Source organism: Rhincodon typus, chromosome 8 (genome assembly GCF_021869965.1).
Source record: "Rhincodon typus isolate 14 chromosome 8, sRhiTyp1.1, whole genome shotgun sequence".
In the NCBI taxonomy this organism is placed as follows: Eukaryota; Metazoa; Chordata; class Chondrichthyes; order Orectolobiformes; family Rhincodontidae; genus Rhincodon; species Rhincodon typus.
In genome coordinates, this window is record NC_063339.1 from 62915993 (window position 1) to 62941526 (window position 25534).

Here is a 25534-nt window from a genome sequence, read left to right on the forward strand (position 1 = left end):
GGGACCACTCTCTCCGTGACTCCCTTGTCCGCTCCACATTCCCCTCCAGCCCCACCACACCCGGCACTTTTCCCTGCAACCGCAGGAAGTGCTACACCTGCCCCCATACCTCCTCCCTCACCCCCATCCCAGGCCCCAAGAAGACTTTCCACATCAAGCAGATGTTCACCTGCACATCTGCCAATGTGGTATACTGCATCCGCTGTACCCGGTGTGGCCTCCTCTACGTCGGGGAAACCAAGCGGAGGCTCGGGGACCGCTTTGCAGAACACCTACGCTCGGTTTGCAATAAACAACTGCACCTCCCAGTCGCGAACCATTTCAACTTCCCCTCCCATTCCTCAGACGACATGTCCATCCTGGGCCTCCTGCAGTGCCACAACGATGCCACCTGAAGGCTGCAGGAACAGCAACTCATATTCCGCTTGGGAACCCTGCAGCCCAATGGTATCAATGTGGATTTCACAAGTTTCAAAATCTCCCCTCCCCCTACCGCATCCCAAAACCAGTCCAGCTCGTCCCCGCCTCCCTAACCTGTTCTTCCTCCCACCTATCCCCTCCTCCCACCTCAAGCCGCACCCCCATCTCCTACCTACTAACCTCATCCCGCCCCCTTGACCTGTCCATCCTCCCTGGACTTACCTATCCCCTCCCTAACTCCCCACCTACACTCACGTTTACTGCCTCCATCCCCGCCTCTTCGACGTGTTTGTTTCCTCTCCACCTATCCTCTCCTCTATCTATCTTCTATCCGCCTCCCCCTCTCTCCCTATTTATTTCAGAACCCCCTTCCCCTCCCCCTTTTCTGATGGAGGGTCTAGGCCGGAAACGTCAGCCTTTCTGCTCCTATGATGCTGCTTGGCCTGCTGTGTTCATCCAGCCCTGCATCTTGTTGTCTCATGAGAAATGTCAGATCAGCTATGATCCTATTGAATGGTGGGGCAGGTTCAAGGGGCTGAATGGCCTACTCTGCTCCTATTTCTTCTGCCCATTTTGAAATTCATAAGTATTCAATCATATGGAAATCCAAAGCAAGTTATTTTTAATCATCCTGTTTGGGCATGTTATGACACACCTCCAAGATCGGTGGAATTGAACCCAGTTTTCTGACTACTTTGTCTCCTTTTCTAAAGATTATTCCCATTGGCCAGAAAATAAACCTGAACTTCAGTTGCCGGTTTAAAAGAGAGTTCTTTCATAGTCAATCTGTTTGGATAAATTTTGACATACCTCCAGAGCACAGGTCAGGACACTCTGCCTCAGTGTAGGGACGCTACCATTGCATGATTTGACTCTCTTTCGTATAGATTATTGCATTGGCCAGAAAAGGAGCCCAAGCTACAGTGAAAGTGTTAGTTTACAGAATGTTGTACATTGTAAACTGTCAAACATTTGTCGTGTAGCATGTTTGTTCCCCTCAGCTGACAAGAAGATCCTTGGGTGAGATCTTCCATTCTCGCTGATGCTGAGCTTGGAGGTGGGAAGGCTGTTTAATTAAGTGTGTTGGTGTTATTCCTGAACGCTGTTCCTTTACATTCTGGGTGGGAAGGCCTCGTTTACATGCAGTTCCTGAACCCAGGCAGCGGCAATCCCTCGCCACCTCTCTGTTCGCCAAGCGAGAACAATTCCACAATGAGATCCTGCTCCATGTTCCCGCCAACCTATGGTTGGAAATTTTTTCTCTCATTCTGCCTGAAATTACTGGATTGTGGTTAACTGTCCCTTTCTTACCTATTGTGTACAACTGGCAGGAGGTGCATAGAGGCAGAGTTATTTCTCCAGCAGAAATTGGGGAATGTGACAGATCAAAAATTGGACATGATCTAACTGCAGTCTCATGCAACAGTGCTGATTTCAAGCACAATGACATGGAAATTGTCCAATTTGCAGCAGGAATCCTCATATCACAGTGTGAAACCATTCATTTTCCTACAGTCTGGGCCCTTGCCTTTTACGTTAACCATATATTTGTTAAGTTGAGCCACATGACTTTTGGTCACCATTATAACTGTTCCTTTATTGGCACATCCTGACCTAGTTATATGCTTTTACTTTGTTCACTTGACCAGGATTCCATACTGGTATACATCATATATATCAGTTAATTAGACATCAGTTTATTCAAACCTCTGTTAGGCTTATCCCACAACAAACCCCACTTATCTAAGACCCCTGTCCCTACTGATCAGTATACAACTCTAGGATATTCCAGTGCCTCAAATAAAAGATCTCTCATTCTCGCCGTTAAATTTCTTCGGACCTCTACTCCCCCCAACTCTGCCACCTCCCGAGCCTTGAATCCCATTTGAAGCTGTCTGCTCAAACTCTAATCTCTTGTTCATCCTTCCTTCATTCTGCTCCCTATCTATTGGAATTCTTTCCCTAAACTCCACCTCCTCCTTTAAAGATGCAAGGTCTGGATGTATTCCTGAAAGTGTCCATAACATGACTTCCTGCCTCCAACTGTCCCACCCAGTCAACTGGCCTTTTTACCCCTGACCCCAATGTTCTCGTAATAATAATGACAAGAATCCAAAAAATTCCATCGATTTTTCCCTGCTAGGTTGTTCTGAAATGGTTGATTGTCCTTGGCTTTGTTGAGATTCCAGAAAAATTCACTTACATTTTCTTCAATGAGAATTTCCTCAAAAAGAAACTCTTTGGCAAAGCTTTAGCTTGCCTCACTTAATAGCTCAACCTTGGTCATGGTTTCTTCTTTTTAATATGCTTCTGTAAAGGACCATTAAATGTCCATATAAATGCAAATTATTGTTGCTGAATATTCTTTATTTACACAGTTTCTGTTTTTGTCTTTATAAATCTGGAATGCAGTTATAACATGAAGTGCAAGGATAACACTTTGATTGCTTTTCTAGTTCTAGGCTTACCAGATACAGTGGAGGAAGTGTGCCCAGAGATGCCTCAACTAGATGCACTAATAAAGGATATCACTGATATGGCAGAATCTGGAGCCAGATATACCGAAATACCTCATATTATTGAAGTTATTTTGCCCATGTCATGTAATTATCTGTCGTACTGGTGGGAAAGAGGCCCAGAGAACCAACCCACTGGCAATTGCTGTACTGTAGTCACTTCTGAACATCTTAGTGTGACCTTGGGCAACATCCTGAAAATTTTGAACAATAATCTGGGCATTGATGATGCTTCCTGGATGAAGAGACTTGCAGGTAAGAATACAATATACTTTGAAGCCTGTTTTGATATATTAATTTTTCCTAAGTGTCTTCTACACTTATCTATACATTCTTTCTATGCAACTTTCCACTCTATATTCAATTAAATAATAGATCCATTTTGTTTTAATGAAAGATATACATAAATGTATTTAAGTTTTGATTGATATTAAACACTGAGCAATTCATATCAAACATCACTTAATAGTAGAAAACCACAGATATCCTGCCACTTTTACATTGAAAGTAAATCATGACTGCAAACATACTTGTGCCTTTTCATCTCCTTGGACCTGTCCTATCATTCATTTGGATCATGGTCAATCTGTATATCAACTCCATTTATCAATTGTTATTCTGTATCTCTTAATAACCTCGCATAAGAATGATCTATTTTCTCTCCATCTTGAAATGTTAACTAACAATAATTTTGACTGAAAGAATTCCAAACTTCCATGAACCTTTTTGTGAAGAGGTGCACTCTGATATCACTCCTGAATGGATCAACTTTAATTTTAAGATTCTGCTCCCTTGTGGCAATGTGCAGGGCCATAAAGATAAAATAGTTATAAGTTTTTCCCTGAACATTTTGTGGTGGACATTAAGCAAGTGGAACATTACTCATTGCATGTGGCCCAGCCACCTAATGAGGAGCAGGCTCAAATATCATGATGAAAGTTCCCTAATCGATGTTGCAAACCATAGATTCCGAAAGCTTTGTGTGTTGGCCAACTATACTGAGCCAGATTAGGCACATTGACTGTGAAGAGGATTTTGATACACCTAGTTACCTGTGGAATCAGCTTCCAACATACACCCATCATTGTATCACTGACCCAATGTTAATGTATTACATTAACTAACTGTTTAAAGTTTTGGCAAAGATTTGTAGCTCAGGTTGTGGGTAAGGTTGTTGACTTGCTCGCTGAGCTGGCTTGTTTTCATTCAGATGTTTCGTCTTGTCAGTTCTGATATGTTCTTAATTTCTTAATGTAGGGCAGTGTGGCCAATGTGTTAGGGTGTACCGTATCCTCCTGTTGTTGTCTGTTTAGTAGGCATCTGCAGTGCTAACACACTGACCACACTGCCCACATCAAGAACATGTCGGAGCTACAGACTCCTAAGACCACTAGGAATTGCGGTGGCACACAAGCCCACAACCACTCTACGACAAACACTCACAAGGATTAAAGACCCCACTCCCACAACATGCAGAACCAACGTGGTTTACAAAATACCATGCAACGCCTGCCACAAGCATTACATTGGACAGACAGGAAGGAAACTAGCCATCAGAATACATGAGCATCAGCTAGCAGCAAAAAGGCACAAGGAACTTTCCTTAATATCAGTTCATTCAGACAATAAAGGCCCTCAGTTTAATTGGCACATGGTAATCCAAGCCAGACATAGACATGCATGGGAATTCCTAGAGGCATGATTCTCAACCCGTAATGCAATCAACAAACATATAGAATTGGATCCCATATGCAAACCCATACAGATCAAAACCAGAAATGACACTACTCATCGTAACGGACCAGACAGTATAAATTCCAAGCGGAGTAGAACAACATTGCTTCATCGGAGGCCTCACTGATGATGTCACCTACCATAGTGATGAAACGTCTGAACGAAAACAAGCCAGCTCGGCGAGCAAATCAACAACCTCATTTACTAACAGTGTTAGTGTTTTGTATTTTCCAGTGTATGCTCAGCCAATCATAAGCAAAGCTAAACCTGAATTGTTGAAAAACCAATTCATACCAACCCTGGAGAAACTAAAGAAGAAAGTAATAAAGGTTGTCTTGGAGGAAGAACAGATGAAAGCAGAAGTCAAGTCAGATACCCGAGAAACTGAGTTACTAATTCTGGATGAGTTTGCTGTTCTCTGTCGCGATCTCTATTCTTTCTATCCAATTTTGATTCGCTACGTGGATTACAACAGGCAAGAATACCGATGTGATTCTTATGCAACATGTTCCTGCAAAAAGGGTTTACTTTTCTGGGGACTCTGTTTGGGATTGCTTCAGTTTTGTAGCTGAAATATACTTTCCTTGTGCTATTCCTTGGTTCCCACTTAGTATGGGCACTGGACTGAAACTTTGACCATTGTTAGTTCTGCAGGATGTGTTGTTTTTGAACACAGACTCACACTGTATTGCTGAATCCCTGGGCCTGTTTCTGTTCAATAGTGCTGGCATGCGACTTCCAGCACTACTGATGTAATGTGCAAATAAGCAATATTTGTAGCTGGCATTTATCCTTGTTTCTGCCACTTATTGGCCCACAGTAGATGGACTCAGGTGCCAAACATGTTTCTGGTCTATTTTAACAGCTGGCGTTATGCTTTTCCAGTATATGGCACATAGAAAACCTGCTTATCTGTTGACATGAGCCCATTCACTCAAATCCAATCCAATATGTCCCACTGGATTAAAAGCTAAGAATTGTCATTCCTTTTTCTTTGCTTTTGTTCTCCAAATTCTTCTTAATGGTCCTCATAGTTCAACCCTCATATTAATTCTTTCTCTTGTCTTTCCTGACTCTTTCTGCATCTTCTTCCTGCTTCTTTCCTTTTGCTTTTGATTTTGTTCCCCCCTCCCAATTTCTTCTTCTGTAACCCTTCTTCTTTTTCCTTCCCCTATTCCTCTTTCAGTGCAGTCCTGCCTTCTATCCCCAGGTCAGAGCCTCACTCCGGTCTCCCCTCCCACTTTAACAGCAGTACGTTATTGCAAAACCCTTTCCAGGTTTTACTTCTGACTCACAGGGGGAACCCTGTACAAGACCCTTCTTAAAGTTGCCATTTGTGCAGATACTCCAGAAGCAATTTTTTAAGTCACCTGAATAAGTTGATGTGCGCGGAGAAAAGTATGACAAAAGTGAGAATGAGGGAACCAGTAGCTGGGGGATGAAATCTATGGCCCGAGTTCCAAGACAATGTACAATGGAAGGCCAAGGGGCAGTAACATGTTGCATGGTAGGAACCAGGCATTGGGTAGGTCAATCAGATGGATGTTTATCTGTTTACCGGGGACCAATTATATCACAGAAAATGGGATATCAGCAGCAAACCTTTATTTAGATTTTAAAATGGATTATGAGAACATCACATGTAAAATCAATATCATCTAAAATTTTATAATATTGTAAAGAGAGTTAATGACTCCCCCAATAAGTTGGTGAGTTTATAACTGAGTCGTGCAAATAGGATGGCTTCTGGTTATATCTGCATATTATGCTGATCTAATTTATATCAGAAAATGCGGCCTCCTCTAGTTCACTGTCAATGGTCTCAGAACGTTGATTTCATCCTTAAGCTACTAGTTTCCTCTTACCCAGTCTAATTCTCATTTTCTGAGAAGGGAAATATCACACTTGGCTTTGGCATATTTAGTTTAGGATGAGAGAAATCCCACACTCGTTGCTACCTGCCATCCTTTGCTGTCTTGTATTTCATAAAAAATAACATGTTCAAAAATGACAACATTATTATTGTAACATGTTATTAAACCTAAATAGCAGCAGAAAATCGATGCAACAAATTTTGCCGATAAAAGATTTCTCTTGATAGTACCATAGGTGATGAGGATCAGAGGGAGATTATCAATTGCTCTTCTGACACTATGTTAAGAGAACTATGTGATGACCACCCTGGTTAAGTATGAGGGTTTCCAACGACTGTAGAAACTTTACAGACTAAAGTCAACATTTATTAAATGAGTGCTTCCCAAATTTTTTTTCCCCGTGACCCCGTTTTCATACTACTTCTTTAAAATCATGCAGTACTGAAGAAGCCTTTCAATCCATCAAGCCTGTACCACCAAAACATTTGTTACGACCCCAGAGCAAAAATTGGACGAGTGGAGAAGGTTGTTGATTGATGGGAGGGGTGGAAAGAGCTTTTGATGCAGGGTTTGGGGAGGAAGTAGAGTAACTTCCCACCCTCAGTGTGCTGGAGAGCAGCGTGTGGGCTGGGAGATCCGAAGCATCAAGGATACAGGCACACAAAGATGGAATTGGACAGCTATAATTTTTCAGGCTTTGTTGCTGTTAGCTATCAAACCTCACAGCTCATTACGTTATACCGTAACCACTCCAAAGAAAAATGCGGGCCTTTAAAGGGACCATGCAGCCAATTCCAGGGCCATCAAATCTCCACTCCACAACCGCCATTCTAGTCTCTCAGCTTGCATCCCAATTTAGAAAATAGATTTTTCCTTTACTGAGCTGCACATGTAAAACCCTGCATTATTGAAAATTTAGTCAAAAAGGAAAAGGCAGCATATGTAAAATACAGGAAACTAAAATCAATTAATACCTTTGTGGAATAGAGGAAGTAGAAAAGAACTTAAGATATTAGGAGGGCTAGAACGGTCCATGAAATGTCCTTGGCAAGTAAGATTAAGGAGAATCCCAAGGCATTTTTACATATATTAGCCTCAAGAGGCTAACTTGGGAAAAGATAGGTGCACTCAAGGACGAAGGAGGGAATTTATGCATGGAGCCAGAGAAAGTGGATGAGGTCTTTAATGTATATTCACCAAGGAGAAGTACATGGAGGATGGTAAGATTAGGGAGGGATATGCTGATTTTAGGAAGGAGATGGTATTGGGTATCTTGAAAAATGTTAAGATAGATAAGTCCCCAGGACCTGATATGATCTATCCCAGGATACTGAAGGAGGTAAGGGAGGCGATTGCTGGGTCCTTGACAGAGATCTCTGTATCCTCTTTATCCACAGGAGAGATACCAGAAGACTGGAGAATAGCTTGTGTTGTTCCTTTGATAAAGGAGTGCAACAGGGATGATCCATGAAATTATAGGCTAGTGAGCCTTACATCAGTTGTAGGGAAATTAGTGGAGAAAATTCTTAGGAACGGGAGTTACTTGCATTTGGAAAAGAATAGAATTATTATGGATAGTCAGCGTGGCTTGTGTCACAAACTTGATTGCGTTTTTTGAGAAAGTGATGAAGATAATTGATGAGGGTAGGGCAGTGGATGTTGTCTCCATGGACTTTACTAAAGCATTTGACTAGTTCCCTCATGTTCTGGTCCGGGCCAGTACAGAAGATTATCATGTGGGATCCATAGTAAGTTGGCAGGTTGGATACAAAATTGGCTTAGTCATAGAAGTCAGAGGGTAGTTGCAGAGGAGTGCTTTTCTGACTGGATGTATGTGACCAGTGATGTTCCACAAGGGTCAGTGCTGGGACCTCTGTTATTTGTAACGGACATAAATGAGTAAGAGGAAAACATAAAGGATTTGATTCGTACATTTTCAGACACAAAAATTGATGGAGTTGTGAATAGTGAGGAACGTTATCAAAGGATACAGCAGGTACAGATCATTTAGAAAGTTGGGCAGAAAAATGAAGTTTAATCAGGACAAATGTGAGGTGATGCATTTTGGGAGGTCAAATGCAAGAGAAAAGCACTCAGTAAATGACAGGGCCCTTAGGAGCATTGACATACAGAAGGATTAGGGATCGCAGTCCATCACTCCCTGAAAGTCGCAACATAGGTGGATCATTATCATTGGCAGTCCCTTGTAGATGAAGATGATTCTCTTCCACTCTCAGGATGAGTCCATAGATGGCTGTATAGACCGATGCGGCTACCGTAGGCTCCATCACACTTGGGGCAAGTGGTGGTCACGGAAAGGGATGGGTTGGGAATTGGTGTGGCAGTGCACTCCCTTTTGCTGTTTTCAGTGGCTTTTACTTTTGCCCAATGGCAAGTGACGACATATTCCTGGATGCTCCTCCTGCACGTCGGACAGTCTTGGGCCAGTGATTCCCAAGTATCTGTGGGAATACTGCACTGCCAGTGAAGCCTTGAGGGTATCCTGAAGCACTTCCTCTGTCCACTTGGGACTTGCCTGCCATTTCAAAGCTGGGAGTAGAGCACCTGCTTGGGGATAAGTTAGGAAAGAATGTGTATGGCCTATTTGCTTTCATCGATCAGGGCAGTGAATATAAAAGTTGGTAGGTCATGTTGAAGCCGTATAAGAATTTAGTTAGGCCACATTTGGAGTATTGTGTGCAGTTCTAGTCACCACATTATAAGAAGGATGTGGAGGCTTTGGAGAGGGTGCAAAAGTGATTTACCAGATTGAAGTGCCTAGATTGGAGTGTATTAGCTATAAGGAATGGTTGGACAAACTTGGAATGTTTACACCAGAGCATCGGAGGCTGAGAGATGACCTGTATAAGTATCTACAATTATAAGAGGTGTGGATAGTCAGAGTATTTCTCCCAGGATGGAAATATCAAATACAAGGGGACATAGGTTTAAAGTGAGAGGGGAAAAGTTTAAGGGTGATATGCATGGAAAATTTTTTACACAGAGATTAGTAGGTGCCTGGAATGTGCTGCCAGGGGAGGTGGTAGAAGTTAATACATTAGCAAAGTTTAAGAGGCATTTAGACAGACACATGAACAGGCAGGCAATAGACGGATATGAAGGCAGATGGGATTGGTTTAGAATGGCATCATGTTTGGTACAGACATGGTGGGCCAAGGGCCTGTTCCTGTGCTGTACTGTTTTGTTTTATTCCCTAATAAAGCATAGCATCCAGAAATAATCAATCCCTCCTCCCTTCCCTGCCAATTGTCCTTCAAAACCCAGTCCCCTACTTCCGACTCTAGGATGTCTCCCTGCCCTATAAGCTCAACGATTATCTTTCCGGGACAGTCATGATCTTCATGCTCCTTCCTGCAGCCTCACTACTGAACTCTGGCCTGGCAGGCAGTGATGACTGGCTACCACCCTCTAAGGGTGGGTCTTCCTATCATTGAGGGACAGAAGTCCCACTCTTAACCAATTTGTTCCACCATGAAAACATGATATGGTGATAGGGTGGAATTATTCCAGCCGTGTTGGCTTTTGGCCACTTCTGGAATGAGGAGCACTTTGCATAACTCTGCCCACCTTTAATTTGGATAAATGATGTGCTTAAGACTGAAATCGATTTTCTCGTAGCAAGTTTTTCTTTTTTTCTAAATAAATTTGAAGTTTTTTTTGCATCAGGTTGAAAATAATCTGTTTCAACTACTATATATATTTTGTCCCCCAGGCCAAGGTGGATGAAGGAACCAGATGCAGATGCTGATGAACTCTTCCATATGGTGGCTGAGATATTCATCTATTGGTGCAAATCACATGTAAGTAACTAACAAACTCATGTACAAACTGATTTAAGCATATGTGTGCTTTAAGATAAATAGTTGCTCACTTTAGAGAAGAGTTATTAATTTCTGGAACATTGAACAAACTTGAGATGTTAAACTACTCTTTGTTGCAATCAACTGGTGTATCCTAATTCTTGTGATCTATGTTCACAACGTTTCTGGGGTTTGTTAAATTGCCCTGTTATACTTAGCACCAATGTCAATTCCAGAAATTGATTCCTTGATATTTGAAATCCTGTGATCTTGAGTTTTTATGGATGCCGTTGTCCAGAAATTAGTTCTATCTTTCACGCTGCAGATATTGACAGCAATTTCAGTTTATATTTTGGGTTTACAGTACGTGAGGTATTTTGCTTTTGTCTTTTATTGTGTGTGTTCAATAGATCATGTTGGGAACATCAGTACACCAAAGTGCATTGTTGCTGTGTATTACTTAAAGAGGAGACTGAACAGATTAGGGCATTTTAAGCATATTCATTGATAACTTGCCCTGTACACAAGAACTGGTGTGAGCAGGTTATTAGCATTGATGGCTGGGGCCAGCTAGCCCAGAGAACAGGTTAAGAAGCAATTATTGAATAAGGTTATTTGAGAGAATGCAGTAAGCATTGTGGGATTATCAGTGCAGAAATATTCATAGCTAGCAGAGTGAAGTTGTATAATATCTGTTATGATCCCAGCTAATGGAACGCCTCCACTTTACATGAAAATGAAATCTGGCTTGAGAGATTTACTTTTGTGTGTAGTTAATTGACATGATGGTTTGTACTGAGACATGAGACTTTCTTTCACAACAGAATACAACATTATTTTACAAAAGAAATTTTAAAATATAGGAGACAGTTACAATGATTTTAAAACACACAGCGAAGTGGTTCCTGATGCTATCCATTACCGAGACAAGTACAAAGAAAATGCCCCCCTATCTCAACTCTTAAGTTTCTAATAAACTGACTCTTCAAAGTTTCTTTGCCATGGACTATTTAGCCAATTGATGAGTCCTTTTTAAATCTGCTGACATGAACTTTTCCCAAATTAGGGAGTATTTTATTTCTCAGTTCTAATAACCTGGAGAAAACTAATCATGCTCTTCACAAACATTTTTTTGGGCTGATTCATTCTTTGAACTTCCTAATACTCCTTATAGGAGAAAAACTAAATTTACTTTTAAACACAATCAGAAATTACTGGAAAAACTCAGCAGGTCAGGCAGCATCTGTAGAGAGAAAGCAGGGTTAACTTTTCAGGTCCAGCGACCCTTCTTCAGAACTCTTAACTACTTTTCAACTCAACCTCAGTATCTTCTGCTCAATCCTATACTGTTCTGAGCCAAAAACTTGTTCAGTCTGCCTGTCATAAACCAAATAGGGTAAACATTCTTCTATTAGCACCATGGGTGCCTGCAGATTCTTGCTTTATGATGAATAGTCACTGTTTCAGAAGGAGTCTCTGACCTTGTATTTCTTCTAAAAAAAGGAAATTCTTTACATAAGTAACCAACATTCACCTATTTTGAAATCTAAATTCCAAAAATGATATTAATATAAATAAATTATGCATCCTCACGTTGCTTTGTACATAATTTTATTGATCACCTTAAGTTTATCTCAATATAAATGGCTGTTTTACAGAATTTCAAGCGAGAGGAACAAAACTTTGTGATTCAAAATGAAATTAACAACATGGCTTTCCTGATTGCAGATAATAAGAGCAAGATGTCTAAGGTAAATATCAATAAATTACTTAACTTGCATGACATATCTACTGGATATAATACTGTAATGGGATATTTCTGAGATAAAGTTTGAACAATGCTGTGATATAATTGCCAAATATCTGTTAAGAAACTGCAATATTTAATAATGCATAACTGTAATAATGTTACTGAATTCCATAAACTAAAAATTCTCTCATAGCATACTCCATAATATACCCTGTTGACATTGCCATTATTTACTATAGTCAAAACTTGAAGTTATTTGTTCTTTCTCGTAGCAAAAGGTATATTAATACCACAACGTAGTAATGTCAATACAATTTTGGCACAATAAAGACAATCAAAAATGCCAAGCCCAGGCGATCAGTTTAATCATTGTCCAAATTCAAGTTGCATGAAATGAAGAAAAGTGACATCTTATGTAGTGGGCCAAAACTCAAGATGTTGAGATAACCAGGAATCTGCCCTCGTGGTAAGGTGACCCAGTGTTTCATGGGATAATGTAGACAAGGCAGTACTTGGGACACTGCAGTTGAGCATAACCCTCAAGCAAAGAAAAGGGGAAAAATATCAGTCAGGATTTCTAATTGTTATCCAGTGACCCTTTTGAAAGATGTATTTGGAACACTAGGCAAATAAGACACTAGATTTCCAGCCGTAATATTAAATGGCCATAATATTTATGGTGCTTACACAGGGAAAATAGCCTCAGCTTTTGTATAGATACAACTGCTGGAACCATTCTAAGGTTGTCTTAGCAGGAATTCATGATATTTACTTTAGTGTGCAAAATATGATCTTTAGCTGAAAGTTCATATTTTAATCTCAAAATAATATTTGAAGTTCAAGAAAGGAGATATTTCCTGTATTCAGTAATAGGGAATGTGCTTCATTGAAATTATGCTGAAAAAGCAAGGTGATTTACTCCTTTTGTAGACAATATGAAAATATCAAATTGCATCAATAGAAAATAATATGTATAAACCAAATTGAGGTTCCATGTGAGATTTTCATTGTGAAAGAACTCTGACTGGTCATTTAGGAATTGATAAATGTTGAAAACATGTAGCTGACTTTATGTTGCACAAGTAGCAGATACTAGTAAAAATAAGCTTCCCTATAACTTATAGATCAAATATATAAAGAAGTTAGACATGCTTGATCTAATTCCTTGTATGTCAAGCTTCACAGTACCAATCACCAATTTTTAATCAATTTGGAGAAATGTTACTAAGGAAGGCTCTAAGGACATCTGGCACAATGATTTGGAAAATTAACACTGACTTGGTCACTTTTCTGAGGTTGGGGTAAAGCAATGTTGTTGGAGCTATTTTTCTGCTGACAACTATTCTATAGCTGACTTAGTCATGGTGATTGTGTAAGAATGGAAAGCCTTATTTCCAAATGCTATCACCTCCTTTCTTGTAGACAGAAAGGTCATAGAATCCCACCAGTGCAGAAAGAGGCCTTTCAGCCCATCAAGCCTGCACGACCCTCCAAAGGGCATCCCACCCAGCCCCAGATAACATCCCCATTACACCATATTAAGCATGGCTAATCCACCTAATCTGTACACGTTTGGGCAATAGGAGGAAACTGAAATACCCGGCAGAAACCCGCGCAGAGCCGGGGTGAATGTGCAAAGTCCACACAGTCAGTCATGCAAGGTTGGAATTGAACCCAGGTCCCTGGCGTTATGAGGCAGCAGTGCTATCCACTGAGTCCCTATGCCAGCCATTAGAATAGAAATTGCATTGTGAATCACCCATTAATGTTTTGCATTAATTTACAGCAATAATAAAATCAATTGATATACAATTAACTGCCAAGTTGATATTCTTAATCTCTTGTTTTGCTTTTAACACAGATCAGTAATAAAGTTAAAATGTGTGAAATATATTTCTGTTAACTGTTTTAATTATTTTGTTTTATGTTAACTTATTACTAACATTTTTGTATTCATTTTCTCCCCCTGCGTTTTTCCTCTTCAAAGCAGTATAAACAAGTTGGCCAAAAGGTCAGACTGCATGATTGTTTCATCATGCTAATAGCTCCACAGCTAGCTTGGCAGATTCAGTTGTGTTTTTCTAAAATGATCATATTCACAGCATATGCAGGTCCCCGAATACTGCACTATGCTCACTGTCTAAAACCTTTGCAGAAGGCTAACTGTGCTTGTCATAAATTGTACAGCTACCAAGAAGAATGTGCCATAAACAACAATATAGCTTTCAAAGCAAAGCTTCAATGCAAATTATAGCTAAACTAATAGAATAAGTAACGGGCAGTGAATTCAATCAAATGGTTTGTTTATTAATGTGACCAGAACTGTGAGATTGAATTGCTGCCTGGAACTTGCTGGATTATTTATTACAGTTTATTAACAATTCCATGGAAAATGTAAGATTAATGCTTTCACTAAAGTAGGAGGGAAATGCATCTAACATCACCTGACTGGTTTTGTAGGTGATCATCAGTTACTCATTTAAGTCAGAATAAATATGGTAATTGCATGTTGTGCAATAAACATTGTAAAACTGGAGAACATCATGAGGGAAATAAATGCTGCCTTTATCTGTGATTTTTGAAGCTGTAAGCAAGGTTCAAGTAAAATGGAATGAGGATATTGTACCGTTCTCAAGCAGTAAAGTTAGCTTAATGATTGATTTACTCAAATTTTGGTAAAATCACATTATCAGGGCAGTGGGAAATTTAAGATTTCAAGTGAGCTGATTGGTGTGTCAACCAATTGCTTTACAGTAGGTGGGACTATCTCCTCTGTGTTCTGAAGTGATCAGTCTTACTTAACTAATGCAGTTCTAGTGGATATCATTTGAGAACTTGAAAACCCAATTGAGGCATTGTATGTCCAGCAAGAGGATCAGCCACTGAGGAGAAGACATAGGGGAAAAGGTTTAACTTAAATTAGCTGATGGGAATAGGGTGAAATGTGATTCCCAGCTGTCTTCACAGTTGGAGGCACTTGCCTAGTGAATAGCAGTTGCCTTATACATCCAAGAATCATGGAATGGTTCTAGCACAGCAGGGAAGCCATTTGGCCCATCATTCCCATGCTAGTTCTCTGCAAGAACAATTCACCTAGTGCCACTCCTTTGCATTACCCAGTCTCCCTATAAATGTTTCCTTTCCAGATAAGAATCCAATTCTGTTTGGAAGACATGATTGAATCTACCTTCTCCGCACTCCCAGGCTGTGCATTCCACACTCTGAATATTTCTGAAATGTGCTAAAGGAAAAGTATTACTCATTTTGCTGATAGTTCCTCTGCCAATCACTTTGTGCCCACCAGTACTCAATCCTAACATCAACGGAAGCAGTTTTTCTCTTTCTGTCCTGTAAGTCCCTTCATGATGTCAAATACTTGTAACCTCAGTTCCTCTGATCTCAGTCAGAATCTAGTTACATTTTATTAGATTTCTGAATGGGAAGCCTGATACAAGTGGCCATTCAACGTGAACTGGTGGGACAAAGAGGAGATTGAAGGGAAATATACATTTGGGTTTCCCAGGGTTTGGTTTTATGACCTGAGCTCTCTTTGATAAATATTAGAGACCTGAATTTTGCAGATGATACAAAACTCAGAAATTCTGGAAAGACAGGGTTGCAGCACTGAAGGATACCATTCAGTTCATGGTGCCAAGTGACAGCTGTCAGCAAGAGCAAGTCACCTAGTCCCAATCTCTTGCTTTGCCTCTGCCCCTGTGTGTGAGCTATAAGGATGATGTCAAGATAGTTAAAAAGATCATAGAATTGAAAAATTAATGCAGAGAAGTGAGACATGTTTGTTTTTTTTGGATAGAATGAGTAGTAGAAATATAAATCGAATGATACAGTTTTGATGGAGTAAATAAAGAAAACCTTCTTCCATTGGTAACCATTGGACAGAGATTGAAGGCAATTTGCAAAAGACATGAGATTTTTCTACATGCAGCATTTATGGTGAGCTGGAATACACTATCTGCTAGTATGGTGGTTGCAGACTGAACAGGAACTTTCAAAAGGAAATTGGATTTTAAAAAATTATGGCAAGGCTATGGGGAAAAGCAGACGAGAGTGAACTATTTGGCTGACTCTACTAAAGAGCCTGCACAGGAATGATAGACCGAATAACCTTCTCCTAAGCTGTATCACTCTATAATGTATTATACAGTTCTGAGGCTTTTTCCAGAATGTAGCCTACTGTACCAAAGTTAACTCTATTCAAGCAGACTGGTGATGATATAACTTTTATTTTATTGATAAATTTCACCACTTGGCCTCCTTTCTATGTAAAAGTGCTATGGGTGCTCATAGCTGCAGCAGTACTGACATAAAACATGAGCATAAACCTGATAGAGACTGAGATATACTGAGAGTTAATCATATTAAGAAAAAAAGCTAGTATGTAGCTAACCTACCACAATCACAGCTTATCAATCCATTCCATTTGTATTAACATCTTTGTGTTACTTGCGCTGGTGCGTAACATTTATACATGTCTGGAAGTAACAGTTCTATGGATCATATTTATGATACTTTTATGCATATATGACAGTGATATTTATGAAATTCTATCCTTGTATTTCACTGTAGCTGGATGAAAATTAGATAAAATAAGCTTAGCTTAATTTATTTTTAATGAAAGAGATAATAGCCACTGTGTCATTTACTTAATTCATACAAAAGACATGTATAATTATTCAGCAATGATCCTGGTGATGATACTGCCTGACGTGCAGTCTGTGCAATTTCTCAAATGCTAAGTTTCTTCCAGTGGCTTAATACATGATGTTACAGAACTCATCTCTTCAGACTCGGAAATTCCAGGTTTGATCCATGGCCTGTGCTGATTTAGCTAGCATTTGGAATACTACACTTAGTGTCGTTACGGAGGTGATGAAACCAGACACTAAGTATAGTCATAGTTTCAGTGATCTCTGGTGTAAGACCTGTGTGTTTGGATGTCCAGTAAGTGTTAGCTCAATGTTAATGTCCCTTTAGTCAAACATTTTGCAAGCATTCATTGTCTGAATATATTTAGGAAAAATCATTGACTTCTTATAGACTTATTGACTACTCAATAATCAAAGGCAATTCCTGCCTTTGGATCTATGTGTCGGCTCAGCGGACCACCAGGAACAGAAGGGAATGGTTGCATGGAATGGCGTTTTTGGCATCAGCTGATTGAGACACAGCTAGCAATCCATTTCAGATGATGTCTTCATTTTGCACAGCTTTGCTGATGGCTGAAGAAGCCAATCCTGGTCCCATCACATGTGGAATAGTGTGAATGAGTTGAATTTATATTTTCTGCCAATATTTTGAATTCACAGCATCTCTGTACCAGTTTGTGCAGTACAATATTCCTGTTTTCCTAACACATTACCCACTGAAAAGGCATTATCTCTATGTAAGTTCTCAATCTTAAATATAGTTATACTAATAAACAACATCAGTTCAAAACATCTCATTGCTGTGCAAAATTTCATTTATTTTAGGCTGAAGGGCAATGCCAGGAAAGGAAAAAAATAAAACGCAGAGGTGACTACTACTCAATACGAACGTCCCTGATTGTGGCTGCTTTTAAAAAACTGCTTCCGATCGGTTTAAATATGTGCACTGCAGGAGACCAAGAATTAATCTCATTGGCCAAACAGAGATACAGTCTGGTAATGTTCCAGTTTTCTTCTTGGTTCTATGCCATCCAAATTTTATTTACTCATCATAAGCTTAATTAGTTATCAGACTCAGCAAGGTCGATGGAATAGCAAACTTGCATCTAATGTGTTTTTTCTCAGATTTTGCTTCAATTTATATTCATGACATTAAATACTAATTGTTTTTCTACTCAAAATCCATATCAAATATTCCTAGGGCAGAATTGATTCAATATAGGTTATGATTTCATTTCATCTAAACAGTGCCTTAACTTATACCATTAATCCCATTGTTACTTTGAGTGTGGTGCTCTTTTGCCAAGTATGTCTTGTTGTACATTTATAAACAAAACAGAAGCTGAGACTGATTAGCTATTATTGTTCATTGTTGTGGTGAATTATCTCTAGATATGGAGATTGATTCCTGCAGTTAAATCAAAAAGTTTTGGCAATACTCATACCGTGTCTTAGTTGAGCTATTGTTTGTACTGTCCATAAATTTTTATATTAGCACCGTTTCACAATTAGGGGAATGCAGTTTAGTAATTTAAAATCTATTTTCATTTTAAACAGTTTTTGAATTCCCTTTAGTTTTGCAATGGAATTATTATGATACAATGTGTTATCTACCAACAGAAAGACACAGATGAAGAAGTTAAAGAATTCCTTACAAATAACATGCATTTGCAGGATAAGGTAATGTTAATGTTTGCATATCTTTGTAGCTTTGGTTACAGGTGATACCTGTCAATAACTGTATTTTGTTTTCAGTTATATTGAAAGGTCACACGTAAAATGTGAGTCAGACTTTAACTTTCAGATGATCCAATCTCTTCTATGTATTCCAGTATTTGCTGTTTTTTTTCCATCTTGATTTTGTTTGTTACTTAACCTCCTTCATAATAAAGAAGTTGTAATCTAGTATTTAATGTAAACATAACTGCCAATGTCTTCAAAAAAAAAGGACTTGTGCCCAAAGTCCAGCCCTTTATTTTGTTAGAGTTAGCCCAGGCAGTCTCAGACTGACTGACTGCTTAGTAGTTCAAATCTTCTTTGGCAATGTGTTGGACTTTCTGTGCATCTATCAAGGTGTATTTTCAGCAGGTGGGCACAAAGTAGAAGTTGGGTGGTCAGCCGTCCAACTTCCCACCCACCCTCAATCTCAACCCCATAATACACAGGGTGAACAATCACTGAAGGGGCAGCCTACCATATATAAATAAAAAATTAAGGGCCAATTGAGATTTAACAAAGCTAAACTATATCTGGCATGGGCAGCCAAGTGGGAATGAGCAAGCAATGGCAGAAAGAAAGGAGGATATAATGGGGTTGCCCTTTGCACAACGGGGATACCCCATCCCCAACTCCTGAAGACGCTGTTTCTCTTCTCGTCCTCAACTACCCGCCTTAAAAATCTCAGCCCTGACCTCCTCACCCTACTCCTCCCGAAGCTTCCAAATCCCAATAACTTAGATTTACGTTAGGTCAGGATCTGTGCTGTCTTCTTCATGGACATGCCTGCAGTACTGGCAGTGACCATTATTGAGTTAGTGGTGCTGCTGGGTCTACTGTTTAAGATTGGCTGGCAGCTCCTCATGGCAGGCCTTCCTCCACAATGAGGGGTGCATTTCACACAATTTGGCAAAACAGCCAGCCCACAGCATGCAATGGCTGCAAGGTCAGCTTTATTCCTGGTCCGTTGGCATGCCCAATATATCAAGAAAAGGAATTAAATGTGCATTTTCTCACAATCAGCCTAGATGATGGAAATTTACTGGTTTCAAAACATCATGTGCCTACACAAGTAGAGTTACGGAGCTACGCCCTATGAAATAAGGACAGACTGATGTTCTATTTGAGTCAGGTGGAAAATCTACTTCCATCTCACTTGTTTTGCTCCCTTGCCATTGTTATTAATGATTCTTCACTCTCCCATGCAGTCTGATGACCCAGCAGTTAAGTGGCAACTTAACCTATATAAAGATATTGCCAAGCCAGAAGAGAGGATGGATCCTCAGAAGATTGTCGAGCGTCTGCAAAAGATTTCAGCTGCTATATTCCATTTGGAACAGGTAATTTAGACAAAGCATTTGCAATCATTAAGGGATTAATTACCAAAGAGGGTAATACTATGTAAAAATACAAATGTTAGTCCCTTAGCAAAAGTGGAAGTAGTTCCTCTAACTGCAATCGCAATACAAGAATGGATCTCTTAATTATATCAGAATCTAAATCTCTGGGGTAATCACTGAGCTATTATAAAATGAGAAATATTTTTAGTTCTTTAATTATTAAGTCAACTGGAAAGTACTCACTCTTAAATCTATGAGATTGAATTTTAGTCAACTCACAAAATCAAAGGTTTTTCAATTGCCGTTGTATAAAAATGTGCAAATATCCCATCAGGAAGGAACACCGATTTATATGTAGAGGGCTGTACATGCAGTTTGTACTCATTGTCGACCTCATGTACGCTTTTGATAAACTTAGTAACTGGATGCATTAAGTACTGTGTTTGCTTAATCTCCACTGTAATAAGGCTACAGAACTGCAATTAACATCTCCAGAAGATTAATACACCCTTGACAGAATAATTGAAAGCAAGACAAGTTTGAAATTACTCATTATTGAACAGATTTAGGGAAAATTACTTATCCATTTGCTGGGGATTTCTCAGGATTGTTTTGTTTCAGAGCAAATCCTGTTGGAAATCTTCAGATTTGTGAAGCCAAGTGCAAATAGTTCTATTTTCTGTAGTATTGAATGGTATATTTTAAAAATTGTATAACACCTGTTGGAAAGATAAGGTAAGTTAATAGATACTGACCATAGAGAGATCTCGGAATATAAATCTACTATATAATTGCCTAGCCAAAGAAGAAAGTACTAGATCTCAAGTTATCCTTTCTGGCTCCACAAAGTTGCCATAGCTTAAGGTGAGATATTTTAGGTACTTAAATGCTCATAATGAAATTTATATCCAAATGCCTCACTGTTTATCACTAACTTGTCCATTCATTGCCAATTATGTATAAGAACTACAGACAATTATGGATAAGAACTACCGACAAAACATTAGTGTAAATGGACCATCCTAAATTTGAAAGCAAACTAAAATTGATATAAATGTGCTTAAACCAAATGTAAACCACGGCAAGGATGTTGTGGTCAGGAGGAAGGAAAACACTTACCATTTACCTCTCTGACAGCTGTTCTCAAGGCTCTTGCAGGCTTTAGAATCAAGACTTGCTCTCATCCTGCATCTAACATGGCATCCTTTACTATGGATTTGTGTCATCTGTGGGTCAAACAGCAATGGGACTCTTCAACTGATCAGATTTAAAAAACTCTCACTGACACACACACACACACACACACACACACACACACACACACACACACACACACACACACACACACAGTCAAACAGCAGTGGGACTCTTGAACCGATCGATTGTAAAACTCTAGCTGAGACACATACAGACTAAACAAAGGAGTATTAACCAGAAAATAATGGTTAGGTTTAACTACTAACATACAGAAAGCAAAATAAAGATGACACAATAGACACCGGATTAAGAGAAAGAGATAAATGAGGCAGAAGTATTTTATTTAAATACCCAACCTTACATTAATAAACATCATGCCATTAGGAGATACTTTTGTTTTTAATTTCCAGCCATAACTTGCTATGGCAAATTTAGTGAGCAAGGAATATTGAAATCCAGCAAATTCTTTAAAAAAAAATTAATGGAGTGTCTAAGGCAAGATACTTCTATGTAAAGCAAACAGCAGAGTGACACACATTGACCAGTGAATTCTGAAGAATAGTGTATTTCTTATTTACCTTAATTCAGTAGTTGGTTTCTATCTTGTTTTTGTATACAAATAATAATAGTAGATCCCTAGTTAATTGTTTTTTTCTTTAAAGGTGGAGCAACCATTACGGTCAAAGAAAACGGGGTGGCACAAGCTGTTGTCCAAGCAACGTAAAAGAGCAGTTGTTGCCTGCTTCAGGATGGCACCTCTGTATAATCTGCCAAGGTAGAAGTGGTGCTGCATGTTCATATATTCAGAGACAAATTATACTAGCAACTATTTCTCCAATTTAGCCTTTATCATGTGGTCTTGTATTTTAGTTTTCATTTAGGATATACAACTTATCTTTTAAAGCTGGTATTGTGAATATAGCATTTTGTTCCACACTGTTTAACAATCATGCCCAACCATTATTCATATTGTTTTCTCATCTTAAAATTTTCTTTTATCCTGTGTTCCTCGATCCAAAGTGTAAATAAATGTTCTGCTGCTCTGTGGTTTGGCTAAAGACATGTAGCTGCCTTCCTGCGCTCCTATCTTGCAGGAAGACTCATTTCTCCCTGTAGCCTAATACCCCCACCTCAGGTTGGCATGTGAGAAATCGCATGCAAGTCCACACCTTAAATATTCATTTTAACTGTGCGATGTGTCAAAACTGCATTTATTGTGTTGAAGGACATTTCATAAAGCTAGTCATGATATTATGTCTGTTAATTATAAGTTATACAAAACATCTGTGCTCTTGAAAATATAATTAATACAGTAGTTAGAATAATTGAATGGAATGATCAGATGGAGGTCTTTGACAAACATTTATTTATGTACTACTTAAAAATAAAATCATCATAATATGTAAAACCTTAATGCAGAGAAAATATTTATAGCTGCTTTGTCTTAATTTACCCAGTATAGTGCAGCATCCAACAGAAAACTCAGGGAAAATATCTATGCTTTCAATTGATCAATGCAAAAAAAAATGTATCCCTTTTCTTTAGACACAAAATTAACATTTACTTCCTGAACTCCTATCAACATCTGTGGCTGGAAAAGCTATATAAGAACACTGACTTTGAGAGTCTTATCGTCTATTTGACGGTAAAGTAACAGTTGCTTCATAGGCACAGCTTCTGTCCTTTCAAACACTCTCCTTTACGCACCTCCTGTCTTCAGTTTGTACAATGAGCCTTACAGAATCTGATTGGTCAGTCAGTCAATAAAAAGCCTCTGCAAACCTTGCATCCAAGTGGCAAAAGCAAAAAGCAGTGCAAATATTTAAATATATAAATAATCTGCACTGCACTTAACTGCTCAACATCTTGGGACGTCTTTACCACTTTGTAGGCAAGATATAAATGAAAGCTATTGTCGCCATCCCATGTTAATTGAAGATGTGTATTGACAATATGTATGAATGTAGATATAACGGAGAACAGTAAAACAGATTATGCCAGCGACTTTAACCCTGAAGGTGAGTATCAAAATTATTCTAAGATTGTGACGGAAGTGTATTAAGGGATACTTGGTTCAGTTAGTCCCTAAAGACATCATAATTGATTTGTTCACTGATTCCAATGCTTGAATTAGTTGTAGTTTAATATGGATTATAATTAAACAAATGTTCTGCGTGGAATTTATGAAGGTTATAACAGTAATAGTAAGAGAAAGTCAGCATATCTTTGTTTTTTTTGTCCATTTGAATCATACTATATTCAACATCTACACCCTAAAAGACATCAGAAAGTAATTCGCACTTCTAATTGATCTGAGATTATGACACCATTGACCAATCAGAGAGCAGGAGTTGTACAAAGCTCTACTAATGGTTTTTATCTGTTATTTTAAATAATACAGTCTCCCTTAATCTACTAAAAAAAACTGTGTCTCACCTCCTACTCCTCCTGATCTTACTATACCCTCCCGCTTCCTAGGCATCGTGCTGTTAACCTCTTCCTTCAGAGTTATCAGAAATCATGGATAGAGACAGAGGAGTACTCATTTGAGGAGAAACTAATTGAGGATTTAGCTGTAAGTACTGGCCTCTTTTGTGACTGGTTTCCAGTTCCAGTACAAGTGGCCATGCTGCATTCTATAAGACATGCTGTTGCCAAGCTAAATAAAATATGTGCAAATTTTCTCAATATCAGTTATATTAGGCAGGATTGAGGCTGAAAATATTTTGTTGCTGTTTCTCATGGGAAACTGGAATGGGACTTAGCTCTGGTGAATGGCAGGCACTTTCAAGCTTGAGTAAGATGGATTGGCTTTAGCTGTCATCAGCTTGTGTTTGGTGCAGACAATGCAAATAGCAGGTGATCATTATTTTATACTTAACTGCTGCTGTTGTTTTAGCATGGACTATCAAGGCTGTAAATGGGTGGAAAGATCTCCCTCTGTTCCTAATTCAGAAACCAGAAACTGTGTGGTGCTTGTATTTGAGCCAGTTAGCTCAGTTGGCTGGATGGCTGATTTGTGATACAGAGTGACGCCAGCAGTGTGGGTTCAATTCTCATGCTGCCTGAGGTTACCATGAAGGACTCTCATTTTCAACCTCTTCTCTCAGCTGAGCTATGGTGACCCTCAGGTTAAACCATTACCAATCATCTCTCTTTCTGTCATGAGACAGCAGCCGTAAGGTCTGGTAAGACTGTGGCAATTTTTACTTTTCTACTTATACCATATACTTTCTACTTAAAACAAAATTTCTGTTCTAAAATTTATATCTTTTATTACCCGTCCCTAATTGCCCTCGAAGGCAGTTAAGAGCCAACCACATTTTTGTGGGTTTGAAGTCACATAAAGGCTAGCACAAGAAAGGATAACAGTTTTTCTTCCCCAAAGGGCTCAGTGAACTAGTTGGGTGTTTATAACAATTGACAATGTTTTCATGGTCACTATTACCAAGACTTGCTATCAATTCCAGATTTATATATTGAAACCTGTCATTCTTATCTGCTGTGGGTGGCATGTGATTTTCATTTTAACGTGGCTGGCTCTTAACTACTGAGTGAAAAGCCCAAGCAGTCCACTAATTAGCAATTAGGGACGGGTAACAAATACTAGCATTGCCACTGATGCCCATGTCCAATGAAAGAATTTTTTAAAAATGAAGATTTTGGACAACTAAACAGCTTCCAGATTTTTATCAGCGTTCCTCTTTAACTAGTAAACAAATATCACTTCTCCCTGAAAAATGTCATGAGTAACCAAACCCTGAAACTGTTGTGATTGTTGATGGTGCAGTATTTCCATTACTTCTCAAACATCTACTAGATACATTACATTATATGAGGGAGAATCCATGGTGCTGAATGTTGATATGCATTATACAACTGCTATTGCATGTATTAAATATGTAGTAACAGATTGCTTAAGTGCGTTATAAGGCTCTGACTGGCTAAGGTCATATCACTAAATATGACTGAAGCACAAATATTTTATCAAATATCCTTTCACAAACATTGTGTAGGAGCCTTGTAACAAGCTTATCATATTTTTGTTGAGTTATGTAGTTTTATAGAATCCCAAAGTTATTTGAAATGCACTGTATTTGTTGCTAGGCTGTGCTTGCATTTTGTGCTATGGTTTGCTGAAGTTGAAAGAATAAGGACACAGTTTATTTGTTGTTCAAATCTTTTTTTTTAAGGTTGATTGCTATTTCATTTGTCAATGGCGTAACAGAGCAGTTCATATTATGTCAGAGATAGTAGGAACTGCAGATGCTGGAGAATCCGAGACAACAAGGTGCAGGGCTGGATGAACACAGCAGGCCAAGCAGCATCATAGGAGCAGAGAGGCTGACGTTTCGGGCCTAGACCCTTCATCAGAAAAGGGGGAGGGGAAGAGGGTTTTGAAATAAATAGGGAGAGAGTGGGAGGCGGATAGAAGAGGGATAGAGGAGAGGATAGGTGGAGAGGAAACAAACAGGTCGAAGAGGCGGGGATGGAGCCAG

The 25534-nt window shown here is 39.1% G+C and overlaps 1 protein-coding gene across 1 annotated transcript in view; it reads left to right on the forward strand.

Annotated features, from left to right (window-relative positions):
* Window positions 1-25534, forward strand: part of ryr3 (ryanodine receptor 3) — a 363324-nt gene that overhangs the window by 298569 nt on the left and 39221 nt on the right. Inside the window, exons 66-75 of the mRNA XM_048600437.1 lie at window positions 2877-3191; window positions 4905-5145; window positions 10278-10365; window positions 12024-12116; window positions 14103-14126; window positions 17608-17778; window positions 18403-18462; window positions 19707-19838; window positions 21698-21810; window positions 22581-22680. Coding sequence (XP_048456394.1) covers window positions 2877-3191; window positions 4905-5145; window positions 10278-10365; window positions 12024-12116; window positions 14103-14126; window positions 17608-17778; window positions 18403-18462; window positions 19707-19838; window positions 21698-21810; window positions 22581-22680 — 1337 coding nt within the window. The remainder of the gene's footprint in view (window positions 1-2876; window positions 3192-4904; window positions 5146-10277; window positions 10366-12023; window positions 12117-14102; window positions 14127-17607; window positions 17779-18402; window positions 18463-19706; window positions 19839-21697; window positions 21811-22580; window positions 22681-25534) is intronic.